Source organism: Myotis brandtii, unplaced genomic scaffold, assembly GCF_000412655.1.
Source record: "Myotis brandtii unplaced genomic scaffold, ASM41265v1 scaffold463, whole genome shotgun sequence".
In the NCBI taxonomy this organism is placed as follows: Eukaryota; Metazoa; Chordata; class Mammalia; order Chiroptera; family Vespertilionidae; genus Myotis; species Myotis brandtii.
Window position 1 is genome coordinate 3,259,244 of NW_005367694.1, and position 15,257 is coordinate 3,274,500.

The following is a 15,257-nucleotide window of genomic DNA, read 5'->3' on the forward strand; positions in this document are numbered from 1 at the left end:
TAAAAGGGTAATATGCAAACTGACCCTAACAGCAGAAGGACTGGGAATGACTGGTCACTATGACACACACTGACCACCAGTGGGCAGACGCTCAATGCAGGAGCTGCCCCCTGGTGGTCAGGGCGCTCTCACATGGGAGGAGCTCTGTTCAGCCACAAGCCAGGCTGATGGCTGCCAGTACAGCGGTGGTGGTGGGAGCCTCTCCTGCCTCCTCAGCAGCGCTAAGGATGTCCGACTGCAGCTTAGGCCTGCTCCCCGCTGGCAAGTGGACATCCCCCTAGGGCTGCCGGGCTGCCAGAGGGATGTCTGATTGCCATCTTAGGCCCAATCCCCCAGGGAACGGGCCTAAGCCAGCAGGTGGTCATCCCCTGAGGGGTCCCAGACTGTGAGAGGGCACAGGCCGGGCTGAGGGACCCCCCCCTCCCCCCTGAGTGCACAAATTTTTGTGCACCGGGCCTCTAGTATTACATAAATTGGTATTTGCTGAGGGATATGAAACTGCCCTACAATAAAGGCACAGAGAAAAAGTGCTTTGAAAAGTGAACTTCCAGCTTGGGAAGGTAATTTATATGCTTTTTCTAGTCTCGCAAGGTTCCATCCTGCTCAGAGGCTAAGATTCAGGCTAACCTTGACTCTTTAGTTGAGAGCCAAAGCAATTTCTTCACTTTCATAAATAAAATTTCCAGATTCCTCGCCTTGAAGGTTCATGACTATCAAGACCCTACCTAATGGTCAAAATGGGGGTTATTACAGCTATTAATGTCTATTTAAAACATATAACTAGAGCCACCGTTTTTAATATAAGCAATTATCATTACTTTTGATTACAGTATTCCAACAGAGCGGTAAAGGTGCCTAGAGAAACAGCAAATAAATAAACATTCAATTTTAAATCTTTTTAGAAGGAGGAAACACAAGGCTTGCATTGAAACAACTCCCATACACACTGCATAGCTCTCCACCCCCTGTCTTCTTTGCTGTACCCTGGCAGAGCTCAAAATCTCTGCCAGTTTCCTGAATGTTGCTCATCTTTTCTATATCCAGTCACTGAATATTTGTTGCACAATCTGAAACTTAAGTGCCACTTAAAAGCTATTGAGAGAAATCCTTTAGGGTAACAAACATTAATTTTGTTGTTATAACTTTATTTTATAAATTAATGAGTAAAATGTCTTTAGTCATTTATTTAAATTTAGACCTTAAAAACATGCTATTACAAAACATTTGAGTCATTGTTACTGGATCATAATTAACACAATTGGTGATTCAGAGTAATGGTCTCAGAATACTAACTCAAATAAAAATGGGTAAGACTATTTGAAAAATTTGAAAAAGTTTTAAGCATCATACCCATTTTCACTCATGTAACCAAAGCTGAGTTTTCTACCAGATACAAGTATTAGGATTTAGTCTCTCCGAGTGGGCAGAATGAAGTCCTCTAGGCCAGTCTCTCACACAATGCAAGAATTTCCGTACCAGCATTCCTCATAGGTCATTACTAGTCTTAATTTTTATTTTTGTGACAGGAAGCATGTTAGTAAATTAAATAAGTGGCATCTTAAAATCACTAGACAAAAGGGGGGCTTTTATTAAATGATATAATAAAGATGGAAAAAGATAAAATTTGATCTATTCCTTACATGATACACCAGGATAAGTTCCAAATTGATCAAACATTTAAATATTTTAAAAAATAAAACTTATAAATACTAGAAGAAAAAATGCATAACTTTTCTCTATAACATAAAAGAGGGGCGGGGGGGGGCTGCTAGCCAAGTTGCTATAATTACTTTAAAAATCCAAGAGCAATTAGGGAAAAGATGGAGATAAAATTGACAATATTACATGACAAAAATTGCCATAAGGAAAATAAAACTACAATGACAAACTGAGAAAAAAATGTTTGCAATTTATATCTCAACTGGTTAATCAACCTAATAAATAAACAGCTTGTAAAAACAGTGAGAAAAAAAGCCCAACAATGCTATATAAAAAAATGGGCAAGTGATAAGAGTTTACACAAAAATAAATACAAATGGCCCTGGCCAGTTTGGTTCTGTTAAGTATCATCCCATGGCACCAAGAGGCCGCTGGTTCGATTCCCATTCCCGTCACATGCCAGTAGGGGGCATGCAGGAGACAGCCAATGGATGTCTCTGCATCTCCCCCCCTCTCTCAAATCTATTTAAAAAATATTTTTAAAAATAAGTGCAAATGGCCCTTAACATATTAAAACCTACTTAAATTAACCCATAATAATAGAGGCCCATATCAAAACTACACTGAGGTACCACCACCCCACCACCACTACCAGCCCTACTCATCAGATTGGCAAAAAGCCAAAAGTTTGCCAATTCTAGTTTGATACAATCCCAAGGAGGGGAAATGGCAATGACCCAGAAATTCCACTACTTCACTTTTCATTCCATTGTTATTTGAGGAAGCAACCCAAATACCCATAATAGGCATTTATTGAATAAACTAGAGTACATCTACACAATAGAATAATATACAGCTTAAAAAAACAATGAGGAAGATCTCTCTATGATGCTATGGAGTGATCTTCAAGATATATTAAGTGAAAAAAGTAAGGTGGAAAAAGCATGTGTAGTATGCCATTATCTAATAAAGGAGTGTTAATATGAATACATAGCTGTTATTTATATTTTAAATCTTTTTAAATGACATTTACCTCTAGAGAGAGAAGGAACAGAGTGGAGGGAACAAGATAGAAGCTAGATTTCTCTGAATATATCTTTGAGTTTGAAATCATAAATGTTAACATAGTTATAAAATAGAATAAAATTTAAAAATTGTTAATTTCTAAAATTTAGAAGCAAAGTGCAACAGACAAACCTAACTAGTATTGAATGGGTAGCATAACCACACAGATACAAATTATTTCAAGTGATTTTATGACACAATAATTTGTACATCCCTGATGGTTTTAGCCTTAAAACAAAATGAATTTTAACATATCTTAAATTATTTTTAGTAATTCTTGTTACTATTATAACACAGTTATCCTATAATTATTTTTTACAATTGTAGGACATAGCAAATACGTAACTCTCCTACTGTAATTAGGAATAAGATTTTAATGTAAGAAAAATGATTTACAAATATAAAGTTGATAAGATCCTGTAATCTTAAATTTGAACTGAAAATTTAAAATATAAAAATAAAGTTATCTATAATAATAAAAGTGTAATATCCTAATTAGACCAGACGTCCTTCCAGATGACCTTCCGGATGAAGCCCGGGCTGCGAGGGCCAAGGCAGCCACCTCCTTTGCCTCAGGCTGAGCCCCTTACACAAATTTCGTGCATCAGGCCTCTAGTATAAATATAAAAATAAATGTGTTATGTATATAAATAAAGTAAATAAAATCCTGTAATCCTAAGTTTGAATTAAAAAATATCAGTGTCACCTCATGATATACTATATAATTTTTTTAATAAAAGAAGTGCCCTGGCCAGTGTGGTTCAGTAGCGTGTTGGCCTATGAACCAGGAGGTCAGGGTTCAATACCCAATCAGGGCACATGCCTGGGTTGCAGGCTCAGTCCTCTGTGGGGGGCATGCGGGAGACAGCTGATCGATAATTCTCTCTCATTATTGATGTTACTATTTCTCTCTCCCTCTCCCTTCCTCTCTCTGAAATCAATAAAAACATAAAAAATGAAATAATTGTTTTTTAGTTCTATACATTTTCATAAAAGGCCTCAAAACAAAAAAGACCAACGTACTAGTGAATACCTGGCCCCTACACTATAGGCTCTAACTGCCATTTCCCCAGGAAACAGGATTCTTGGAGAACTAGGTGGTATCTTGAACTGGGCAGGAAATACGAAGAGCCTGAACATCTTACCATCCCAGAAAATAAGGAAACTGTCAAAGATTACTAGAGTTGTTTCCAAAGGACTCAAGAGCATCTAAGAATCTGAATAAGCCCCTACTTGGCCAGTTTTGGAAAACTGAATCTGAATAAGTGGCCAGTTTTGGAAAACTGAAGCATCAATAAGAATAATAAATGTGTATCCTGCTACATCGCTGAATTCATGAATTCATAGTTTTTTGATGGAGTCTTTAGGGTTTTTTATGTACAATATGTCATCTGCGAATAAGGACAGTTTTACTTCTTCTTTTCCAATTTGGATGCCTTTTATTTCTTCTTCTTGTCTAATCGCAATGGCTAATACTTCCAGTACTATGTTGAACAGGAGTGGTGAGAGTGGGCATCCCTGTCTTGTTCCTGTTCTTAGGGGAAATGGTTTTAGTTTTTGCCCATTGAGTATGATGTTGGCTGTGGGTTTGTCATATATGGCTTTTATTATGTTGAGGTATGATCCTTCTATTCCCACCTTGCTGAGAGTTTTTATCAAAAATGGGTGTTGGATTTTGTCAAATGCTTTTTCTGCATCAATTGATATGACCATGTGGTTTTTTTCTTTCAATTTGTTTATGTGATGTATCACGTTTATTGATTTGCGGATATTGTACCATCCTTGCATCCCTGGAATAAATCCTACTTGGTCATGGTGTATGATCTTTCTGATGTACTGCTGGATCCGATTTGCTAAGATTTTGTTGAGGATTTTGGCATCTATGTTCATGAGGGATATTGGCCTGTAATTCTCTTTCATTGTGTTGTCTTTACCTGGTTTTGGTATTAGGGTGATGCTGGCTTCATAGAATGAGCTTGGAAGTGTTCCTTCCTCCTGAATTTTTTGTAGTAGTCTGAGGAGGATAGGTTTTAGTTCTTCCTTGAAAGTTTGGTAAAACTCCCCTGAGAAGCCATCTGGTCCTGGGCTTTTGTTTGCTGGAAGCTTTTTGATGACTGCTTCAATTTCTTCCATAGTTATTGGCCTATTGAGATTTTTAGATTCTTCCTGATTGAGTGCTGGAATGTTGTATTTTTCTAGGAATTTGTCCATTTCCTCCAGGTTGTCTAGTTTGTTGGAGTAGAGCTGTCCATAGTATTGTTTAACAATCATTTGTATTTCTGTGGGGTCTGTTGTTATTTCGCCTCTATCGTTTCTGATTTGGTTTATTTGGGTCCTCTCTCTTTGCTTCTTGGTGAGCCTGGCTAGAGGTTTGTCAATCTTGTTTATCCTTTCAAAGAACCAGCTCTTGGTTTCATTGATTTTCTGTATTGTTTTTTTGGTCTCTATGTCATTTATTTCTGCTCTAATCTTTATTATCTCCTTCCTTCTGCTCACTCTGGGGTTTTCTTGTTGCTCTCTTTCTAATTCTTTGAGTTGAAGAGTTAGATGATTTACTACCATTTTTTCTTGTTTTTTGAGATAGGCCTGCAGAGCTATAAACTTCCCTCTCAGGACTGCTTTCATTGTGTCCCATAGGTTTTGGATTGTTGTGTTTTCATTGTCATTAGTGTCCAGGATGTTTTTAATTTCTTCTTTGATGTCATTGGTAACCCAATCAATATTTAATAACATGCTATTCAGCTTCCAAGTGTTTGAGTATTTTGGGTTGTTTTTATTGTAGTTTATTTCTAACATTATGCCATCGTGGTCTGAGAAGAAGCTTTTTATGATTTCAATCTTCTTGAATTTGTGGAGACTTTGCTTGTGACCCAATATGTGGTCTATTTTTGAATATGTCCCATGAGCACCTGAGAGGAATGTATATTCCATGGCTTTGGGGTGAAGTGTTCTGAAGATGTCAATTAAGTCCATCTGATCTAGTGAGTCATTTAGGATTGCTGTTTCTTTGCTGATTGTTTGTCTAGCGGGCTTATCCAGTGGTGTCAGTGGTGTATTAAAGTCCCCTACTATGATTGTATTGTTGTCGATCTCTCCTTTGATATCTTCCAGGAGTTTTTTTATGAATTTGGGTGCTCCTGCATTGGGTGCATATATGTTTACCAGGGTTATATCTTCTTGTTGTATTGATCCCTTTAGTATTATGAAGTGGCCTTCCTTATCTCTGGTTATGGCCTTCACTTTGAGATGTATTTTGTCCGATATAAGTATTGCTACCCCAGCTTTCTTTTCCTTTCCATTTGCGTGAAAGATATTTTTCCATCCCTTCACTTTCAGTCTGTGTGAGTCCCTTCTAATGAGGTGGGTCTCTTGTAGACAGCAGATGTATGGGTCATGTTTTTTTATCCATTCAGCCACTCGATGTCTTTTGGTTGGAGCATTTAGTCCGTTTACATTTAAAGTTATTATTGAAAGGTACTTGTTTGTAGCCATTTCTTTTTTTGTGTGTGTGGCTGTTTTCTTTCTGAGCTTGTTATTTCTTCTTTTTACACCAGTCCCTTTAGCATTTCTTGCATGGCTGGCTTGGTGGTGATAAACTCCCTTAGCCTTTTTTTGTCTGTGAAGCTTCTTATTTCCCCTTCAATTTTGAATGATAGCCTTGCTGGATAGAGTATTCTTGGATTCAGTCCTTTGCTTTGCATCACTTTGTAGATTTCTGTCCATTCTTTTCTGGCCTGATGTGTTTCTGTTGAGAAATCATTTGATAATCTAAAGAAACATATTTCTCTGTCTTTCCCTCTCTCTTCCACTCTCTCTAAAAATTAATGGAAAAATATCCTTGGGTGAGAATTAAAAAGAATAATAAATGCAATGAATTGAAATTCATCCAATTTGTTAAATATTCATGAGTTCATAATGGTAAAAAAATAAAGAAGCTCCTTAAGAGAATCCTAAGGAACCCACTGATTATTCTGAAAATTGGTAAATAAAGGAAAAGAATCAAACCTTTAACCTACCTTTTCTGTAAGAACTGTATTTCAGGGTAACCAAATAGTTGAGGAAAAGTTTTTTGTTGTTTTTTGAGTACTCCAGAAATGAAGTAATAATAAAATTAGAACCCTGCCATTATGTAGCACCTAAAGAAATTATCTAAGGAATCATTATCAATGGGTCCATAAAAATTATAAAGAGAGACAATCAGGTACTATGTATCTCCTGGCAGCATTACACTGCACTACCTATATTCTTGCCCAAAACAATAAAACCTGAATCAGACTGAACTGTAGATCAGACTATAGAAAGTTCAAAGGCAGAGGAACTTGTTAAAAAGCATCATGGGAATAGAATAAAAACTATGGAAAACTCCAAAGGAAAATGACCCAATTTCATCAACAAATAAATTGCAAGGAAAAATATGGCATGGGAGGTAGGGAGCTTTCAATGAGCAGAGATGTAAAAGACATAATAAAAGGCTGTGTGTGCCATTGTTTGGGTTCTGATTCAAACAAACCAACAGTAAAAATTAAATAAAAATATTAGACAATGGGAGGAATTGGGGTAGTTAATATTAAAAAATTATTGTTGGTATTTTAAGGTATGATAATGATATTGTGTTTATATCTTAGTGATGCATACTGAAATAAATATTTGTAGATAAAGTAATACCAGCCATGACCTCCTGGTTCATAGGTCGACACTCAACCACTGAGCCACGCTGGCCAAGCTAATATGCCTCAGTTTTTTCAAAAATGTTGTCATCCTTCACTTTTCCAAACTTCCTTACTATTTAGCATTTATTTGTATACATTTTCCTGTGTTTACTAGTTCATGCTTATAACTTTCTATACTTATATTTAAGTATTGGCATTTGTTTTTTCTCTCTCTTTCCCATTTTGTTATAAATTTTGTGAAGGCAGTTTTTTACTGCCTTTCTAAATATACCCAATGGCTCATCTAATGTTTAATTCATCAGCATATATTTAATGATCACTGGTTATATCTGCAGTGCTAAGCTATGTATAACAGCAATAAGATTTTCAACTGGCAACAATGAACCTGTGACTTGAAAAAGCTTTTTGTGTTACTTTAGATTTACTTTAATGAACTCAAAATAAGTCCAAAATTATTATATTTTTATTATTTAGAAACCAACTTCGATCCAGCAGAATGGGGAAGTAAGGTGGACGACCGCTTCTATAACAACCATGCATTCAAGGTATGGTCCTGTGAAACTAATGGATTTGGTTATTTCTTTTCCCTGTCTCCAAAACAGAGATTATTGGGATCTCCCCAGACTCATATAAATTGTGAGAGGCACCCAAAATATCTTATTAAAGCTTCTTAATTGTAATGTTCTTTCTGATGAGACATTCTTTTCTAAAGTATCTGAATCATACCAGATACATAGTGTAAATTTAAAGATGATCAACAGGAAGAATGTAATCGAAGTTATAGGATAATTAGTCTCATTTATTCAAATTTTATTGGGCATCGGTGCTTAGCAGTAGCAGATGATAAGTATTTGTTGAATTAATGAATATTTCATAAAATAAAACACTATTCGTCCAATTATTTCATTGTCATTGCACTTACAAAAGACTGAATAGAATTAAAGATGGAAATGGTAGATAGAATTTTCTGTATAAAGCTAATCTGTTCAGAGACTAAACCTATCTTCTCTTTACTGGTTCTTAGAACCAGTCTTTCTCCACCAAGGTTCCTTAACATAATTAAGCCTTAAGTGGAAGGCACGCATTTCATGTAAGGAATCAATGTCTCTCCTTTGTATCAAGAATGTTTCATCATTTCACCATAGTTAATGCATCATTTTTAAGAGAATTGAGACAATAATTACTCAAAATATTCTGTGTTCTGTGGGCCAGATAAGAAATTCTGGTTGAGAAAGGCTGTGTGGCATACAGCATTATTGGCATCAACTAAGAACTTGGTAGAAATTCAGTCTAGGGCCCTACCCCAGGTCTACAAATCAGAAGCTGAATTTTAACAAGATCCCCAAAGGTAAAATGTAGGTACATTAAAGTCTGAGAACGCACTACTCTAGACGGCTGTGATAAACCATTAGCCACAAAGCACCCACACATATTTGAATTAAAAGGAATTAACACAGTTCAAGTTTTGATGGTGTTCCACAGTAGATTTGGGGAATTTCCTGGGGAAATATCTGTCACCTATTCCGTGAGTTCAGAAGTGAGTTTCCATCCATTTGTGCCTGCCAGATAAGATAAATGTTCTGTTTATTTCCATTTAACTAGATTCGCTGTGTTCATGCTTTATTGGAATCAAAGGAAAATGTTGAAAATTTTAAAATATTGGTGCCATATCAGCTCTTTCTTCTCTTTTGAATTCTAAAGACTTCATTTGATTAGCCTATTTGTCCTTTCTATTTTATGGATTCAGGAAGCTGTTCCCATAAGTTGGGAATTAGCAATGTCTCTATTTTGGAAAAAGATTCCATAACCATGTAAAAGCAGGCAGAGCTGGCTTCCGCTTTTCTATTTAAATCATCCCCCACAACAAAACTTACTCTTTTGACTTAGATTTAAATCTACAAACTTCATTAAAAAGTCAACTGGATTCCACACTGTGCAACACAGTGACATTTATTTTGTTTCTATTTTAGAAACTATTGGCACCTCTTTTTTATACTTTGCTCAGGATTCATTACAGCATCCCATCAACCTTTAGTATAAGACAATGGTTTGTTTTGAATATAAAACAATGTCACATACTTTCCAAAAGCAAACATTTTTTTACCAGTTCCTTCATCTTTAATACTTATGCATATTCCCTTGAGAGTTTTCATTTATTTATTCTTTTTCCACCCATTTTCCTTGTTAAAAATCAGTATGTATTTAATTACCACTTCTTCTCAATAACTTAAAGTAATATTTAATTACCTTTAAGCAGCTTGATCCAAGACTACTATTTTTTGAAACATTGCGTATTTGGTCCTCTCCCCTCTCTCTCCAGGAGCAAGAACCAGCTGAGAAAGAAAATTCTCAGGCATCTGAGAAAGTGGAGACACCAGTCACAGCCTTAGTAAGTTCAATTTTCCATGCACTACAGAAGAGAACATCACTCAATTTATAATCATACTCTAAATATGAATCTAGTCTGTTATCCATGTTAAAATTGTGATTTTGCTTTCTAGATAACTAACATCAGTAATAAACTAACTGGCGGGTCATTTTTAGGCATGCCTCTTATAAAGAAAAATTCATTCTTCCCTTTAAAAATAAAATCTTATTTCCCAAGATTATCAACAGATGGAAAAATCTCCTCAAGGGGAAGAGCAGGCAGAACTCACCAGCCTCATGCTTGACCCTTCAGATTCACTTTCCAATTTGGGAGCTTTTCGCTCAGTGATGATGTTACCACCACACAGTGGCAAAGGTTCCGAGATGACAAAGCAAACTCACAGGGAATTATGCAACCAAATGAAATGGCTTTACGCAAGCAACGTGTCTTACCTTCCATGCATTGCCCTCTACAAAAACACTTCCTGCCTGACACCCACATCTAAGGAGGAGACCTGGGTAGATACCATATGAGTCCTGTATTTCCTGGTGCGCTAGGGCCAGTTCTCAGCTTTCAGGAGAGGGTGTGTACAGCTCTCCACAACTCTGTGCTTGGTAATGTCACTTTGGTAGCTTGAAATCAGCCATAGAAGGAATATTAAGACCATGACAAATGGAATGAATCAGGACTTTTTTTCCTGGAGAGCCAGTTTTTCAGCATTTACCAGCATATCACTTTCTATAATTTTCATAGCCCAGACGCAAGAGGACCAAGCCTAGTGAGAAAGAAGCGCTCACTCTCCCCAATGTTGAAGGCCAGGCTTTTGAGTTCCTTTTCATGTCCCAGTTGGTTACCCAGTAATTGACACCTAAAATGGACACCCCCCCCCCTCAAGGAATGCCTTACTTCCTGCCCACTGGGGCATGACTTTTCCCTATAACCTTTATAAATTATTCCAGAATTATATCAGGACAACTTAGCCTAACATTGGCTCAGGATGCAGTGGGAGGGCGGGAAAGAAGGAAGGGAGTTTTGTTTTGTTTACATCTTCACTAGGTGCCCTTTCACAGCTTTTCATGAGTTTGAGCTGAGATCCCATTGATTTCCAACTTCAGGATAATTTACTTGTCCATATTGAGCCATCATCTCAGAGGACTTTATACCATTTTGTTTGCATTTAAAACTTTAAGAGCCCTAGCTGGTGTGGTTCAGTGGTTGGAGCGTCCACCTGTGCACTGAAGGTCACAGGTTCAATTCCTGGTCAGGGGCACATAACCTGGGTTGCAGGTTTAATCCCCAGCCCCCGTGTGGGAGGCAACCAATCAATGTGTCTCTCTTACATTAATGTCTCTCTCTCTCTCTCTCTCTCTCTCTCTCTCTCTCTCTTTCTCCCCCCCTTCCCCGTCCCTCCTTCCTCCCGTCCTTCTTTCCCCCTCCCTCTCACTCTCTCTAAAAGTCTAAAAGTCAATGGAAAAAATAGTCTGGAGTGAGGATTAACAACAAAAATAAGAGCTAGCTTTGCCTCATTATTGTATAGAGGGAGAGGAGAGGTAAACAACCCAGAGGTCTGTCAATAGGAGGCTGAGTAAATAAGTCAGCGCCCACCAATACAATGTAATACAATGGCGTTATGCGAAAAAAAGAATGAGCAGAATTATATCCTGAATAATAACATAGCTATGTTGTTAGATGAAAAAGTAGTAACAGAGCATTGTGAATAGCATAAGCTCATCTTTAAAACAAAAAGGCATACATGTACCCATATGAATACTTTGTCTATTGGTAAACTTTGGAAGAATATATACACTCAACCATAATAATAGTCACCTCTTAGGGGTAGGATTTGGGAAAGGGGAGAAAACTTTCACTACCAGTGATAAGTTTTGAATGTGTGTATCACTTTTATAATTTAAAATATCAAAACCTATTGAATTATACACTTAAGATCTATGCATTTCACTGTCTGTAAATTACACCTAAACTTAATAAACAAGCAAACCAAAAGCTAGATACAAAAGTTAAATCAGCCCTAGCCAGTTTGGCTCAGTGGATAGAGCTTGTGGTCCAAAGGGTCCCAGGTTCGATTCCAGTCAAGGACATGTACCTTGGTTGCGGGCTCTTCCCCTGGTCGGGGTGGGTGCAGGAGGCAACCAATCAATGTGTTTTCTCTTACATAAATGTTTCTCTCTGTCTTTCCCTCTCTTTTCTACTCTCCCTAAAAATCAATGAAGAAATATCCTCCGTTGAGGATTAACAAAAAACAACAACAACAAAAACACACCCACAAAAGTTAAACCAATCATACTGAAACTGACATTATTGGACTAAGTAGGTTTCTCTCTGGAACTCAAAATGTGTGCTTTTGGTTAGCTAGTTATTGAGAAATTAAGAAATTAACACTAATTCATCTTATGTAATCATGATTATTTTGAAACAGCACATTTGCTATTCTTCTTGACATTTTTACCATGCTTCAAGGATTCTAACTTACCCCCCCCCACCCTGCCCAAAAATGTTATTGCTCAGGAAACTGTTAAATAGGAGCTATTTTGGAGGGAAAACGTTGGCAACCATGATTTAATGTAGAGACATATTAAAGAATGACAAAACACAATGCCTTCTATTTTGGCATTTATCATTTGGTACATAGACAACGTGACAATATATATATTTATATAAAATTCCCTCAGGAAACAACATATCTCGATGGTTACATCCCTAAATTGGTTAAATGTATGCACTATTTTTTGTATGCATTCTTTTTTATGGCATCAAAATACTGTATGGGGCCCTGGATGGTATTGCTCGGTTGGTTGGGAGTTGTCCTGTGCACCAAAAGTTTGCCGGTTTGATTCCCAGTCAGGGCATGTGCCTGGGTAGAAGGTTCAATCCCTGGTAGGGGACATACAGGAGGCAGCCAATCCACGTTCCACTCTCATATCAATATTTCTCTCTCTCTCCCTCTCCCTTCTCCCTTCTCTGAAAATAAAAAAATATATATTTTTTTAAAATAAAATTTAAAAGTGAAAAATCTTTAAAAAATACTGTATGGGATGTTTATAAAGTCTCTTTTTCTCCTTTCCCTGAAGGACTCTTCAGATGAAAATAAGGAAAAAGAGGAGCTGGCTGCTGTCAAAATCCAAGCACTGTTCCGGGGACACTTAGCCAGAGAGGAGGTGAAGAAAATGAAACAAGAGGAGCTTGAAGAGAAAACACAGGAAGACAACTGAGGAGACTGGTTTTGCCACCCCAGAAAACATGAAAAAACAATTCAAATCCATCAACCATGTTGTGATTGTCGTTTTTTCTTAGCAAGGGAGATTCGATGTAGTGGAGTAACACTGGCTGCTGTTGTGAAAATCTGTCATCAGCGTTGTTTAATAAACATGCCATTGAACACATGCCTCGTGAAGATTTCCCTGAGATCATAAGTCTTATTTATACTTCTCCGAGTCTATGTATAGAGACCCTTGGATTTAGAGCTGGAGTGTGTGCGTTTTCAGAGATCTCAGAGGTTATGTGGTCTAACCATTATCTAATGAACAAGTCCTCTCTACCACAACCCGGACCGTGGTCTTTTCGCTCCTGTTTCACGCATAGCGATAGAGAATCTCACTGCCTTTCAAGGGCAGTCCAGTTAATTTTAGAATAACTTGAATTATTAGAAGATAAGCTGAGTCAAAAATCTGCCTCCTTGTAAGTTTTCATCTGGCATGCCTGCATTCAGTCATTCATTAAAAACTGTATTGAGCAGAATTCATGTGCTGGGGTTTGGTAGTGAATAGCTGTTCTTACATTTATGCAGCTGACAGTTTTTATTATCTTGCTCTCCAGAACGACACAATAAAACTCTGTTCTTACATTTATGATGCAGCTGACAGTTTTTTATTATCTTGCTCTCCAGAACGACACAATAAAACTAATGCATCATATTTGAAAAAAATGAAAGCTATCATAACTTCATAAAAAATATTTTTATTGATTTCAGAGAGGAAGGGAGAGGGAGAGAGATACATCAAAGATGAGAGAGAATTATTGATCGGCTGCTTCCTGCCATGCCCCCTACTAGGGATCAAGCCCACAACCCGGGCATGTGCCCTGACTGCGAATCGAACCGTGACCTGGTGCATAGGTTGACACTCAACCACCGAGCCACGCCAGCCGGGCCTCCCACATTTCTTTAATGTAGAAATGGTAATACCTTCATCACAAAATCACAAACTTCGGCAAACCAAGCCTGGTGCCTTATTTTTAGAAAGTTCAATGTCTCCTTTTTGAGGCCTCCCCACTCCTGAATATTCAAGAAACTGCCAGGCTCGTGTCTTACACCAAAAGATACAGTTCCTTTCCCAAAAGAAAATGGAGAGAAAGTAGACTCTTCCCATACAATGCTGTTGCCGTCTACCACAAAGATGCAGCCTCGTCAGGCAGACCAACGTGGTGTCCTGCTGGTTTGGATTCCTGTCTGCACTACATTGAACGTCCCAGGCTTGGTTCTAGCATTATACCTCTCTTAGTTCACAGTCACACCGCCATTGGTCCCCAAAGCTCACTAACATGCTGGTGGCTCGTCCTTGAGTTTCTAAAACCAGCCATAGGGTATGCATAACGAGTGGTCTCCCACAAACTCCCAGATCTCTGCCTTAAGCTCAGACTTTCTCTTTCTGCAAAGCAGTGTTTTTTCAGGTGCCCTGTAGCCCTTCCCTGTCACGGAGCCCTTTACAGGCTCCACAACAGACGTTTACCCACACGATTGCCACTGAAACACAGGTGGCGTATACCACTGCTCTCAGGATTGTGGCATTCACTCTCCACTCTTCACTCACCTCCGGACAGCCTCCCCGCTTCCAGGGTCTTACTAGCACTTACGTGCTAGCTAAACACAAGTCTCTAATATCCACTGGACCCCTTCCTTCCATCCTTAACGCCCCTCTCCCAGACTTGGAGGAAAAAAACCCAGCTGCTCATTCCTATGGCATTCAAAGAACCAGCCTCCAACCCCATTTCTTCTCAAAGCCATCCTGCTTGGGGGATTATCAATGGGACCCAGAATTTCTGTAATGCAAAGACTTAGCTTCCTAGTCCTGAAAAGCAGACCAGAAGAAAAAGGACTTTTTCCCCTAGTGAGTATATACTCAGCGGAAGGGGGGAAGGGGAATAAACCAGTTAACTTATGCAATCATTCTGTTATACCTGTAAAGTGATTAACACTGTGCTTTCCAACACACACACACACACACACACACACACACACACTTCAAGGTAGTGACCTAATGGTAGTGATGTTTTTGGTGAAGGAGGAATAGGAAGAGGAGAAGGTAGGGAGGCATGAATGTGGTTTTATAACAACACATAGGAATAACACTCTTGGGGGGTTGGTTTTTTTAAAATATGTTTTTTATTTACTTTAGAGAGAGGAAGGGGGAGGGGGAGAGAGAAATGTTGATGAGAGAATAACATCAACATTGATCCTGCACACCCCCCACTGGGAATCG

At 38.1% G+C, this 15,257-nt stretch overlaps 1 protein-coding gene across 1 annotated transcript in view; it reads left to right on the top strand.

The window, feature by feature from the left end:
- The window catches only part of SPA17 (sperm autoantigenic protein 17), a 15,597-nt gene extending 2,432 nt beyond the window's left edge, over positions 1–13,165 (top strand). Inside the window, exons 3-5 of the mRNA XM_005875556.2 lie at positions 7,869–7,939; positions 9,715–9,783; positions 12,852–13,165. Of these exons, the coding sequence (XP_005875618.1) occupies positions 7,869–7,939; positions 9,715–9,783; positions 12,852–12,992 (281 nt within the window). The 3' untranslated portion in view covers positions 12,993–13,165. The remainder of the gene's footprint in view (positions 1–7,868; positions 7,940–9,714; positions 9,784–12,851) is intronic.
- Positions 13,166–15,257: the final 2,092 nt, after the last annotated feature.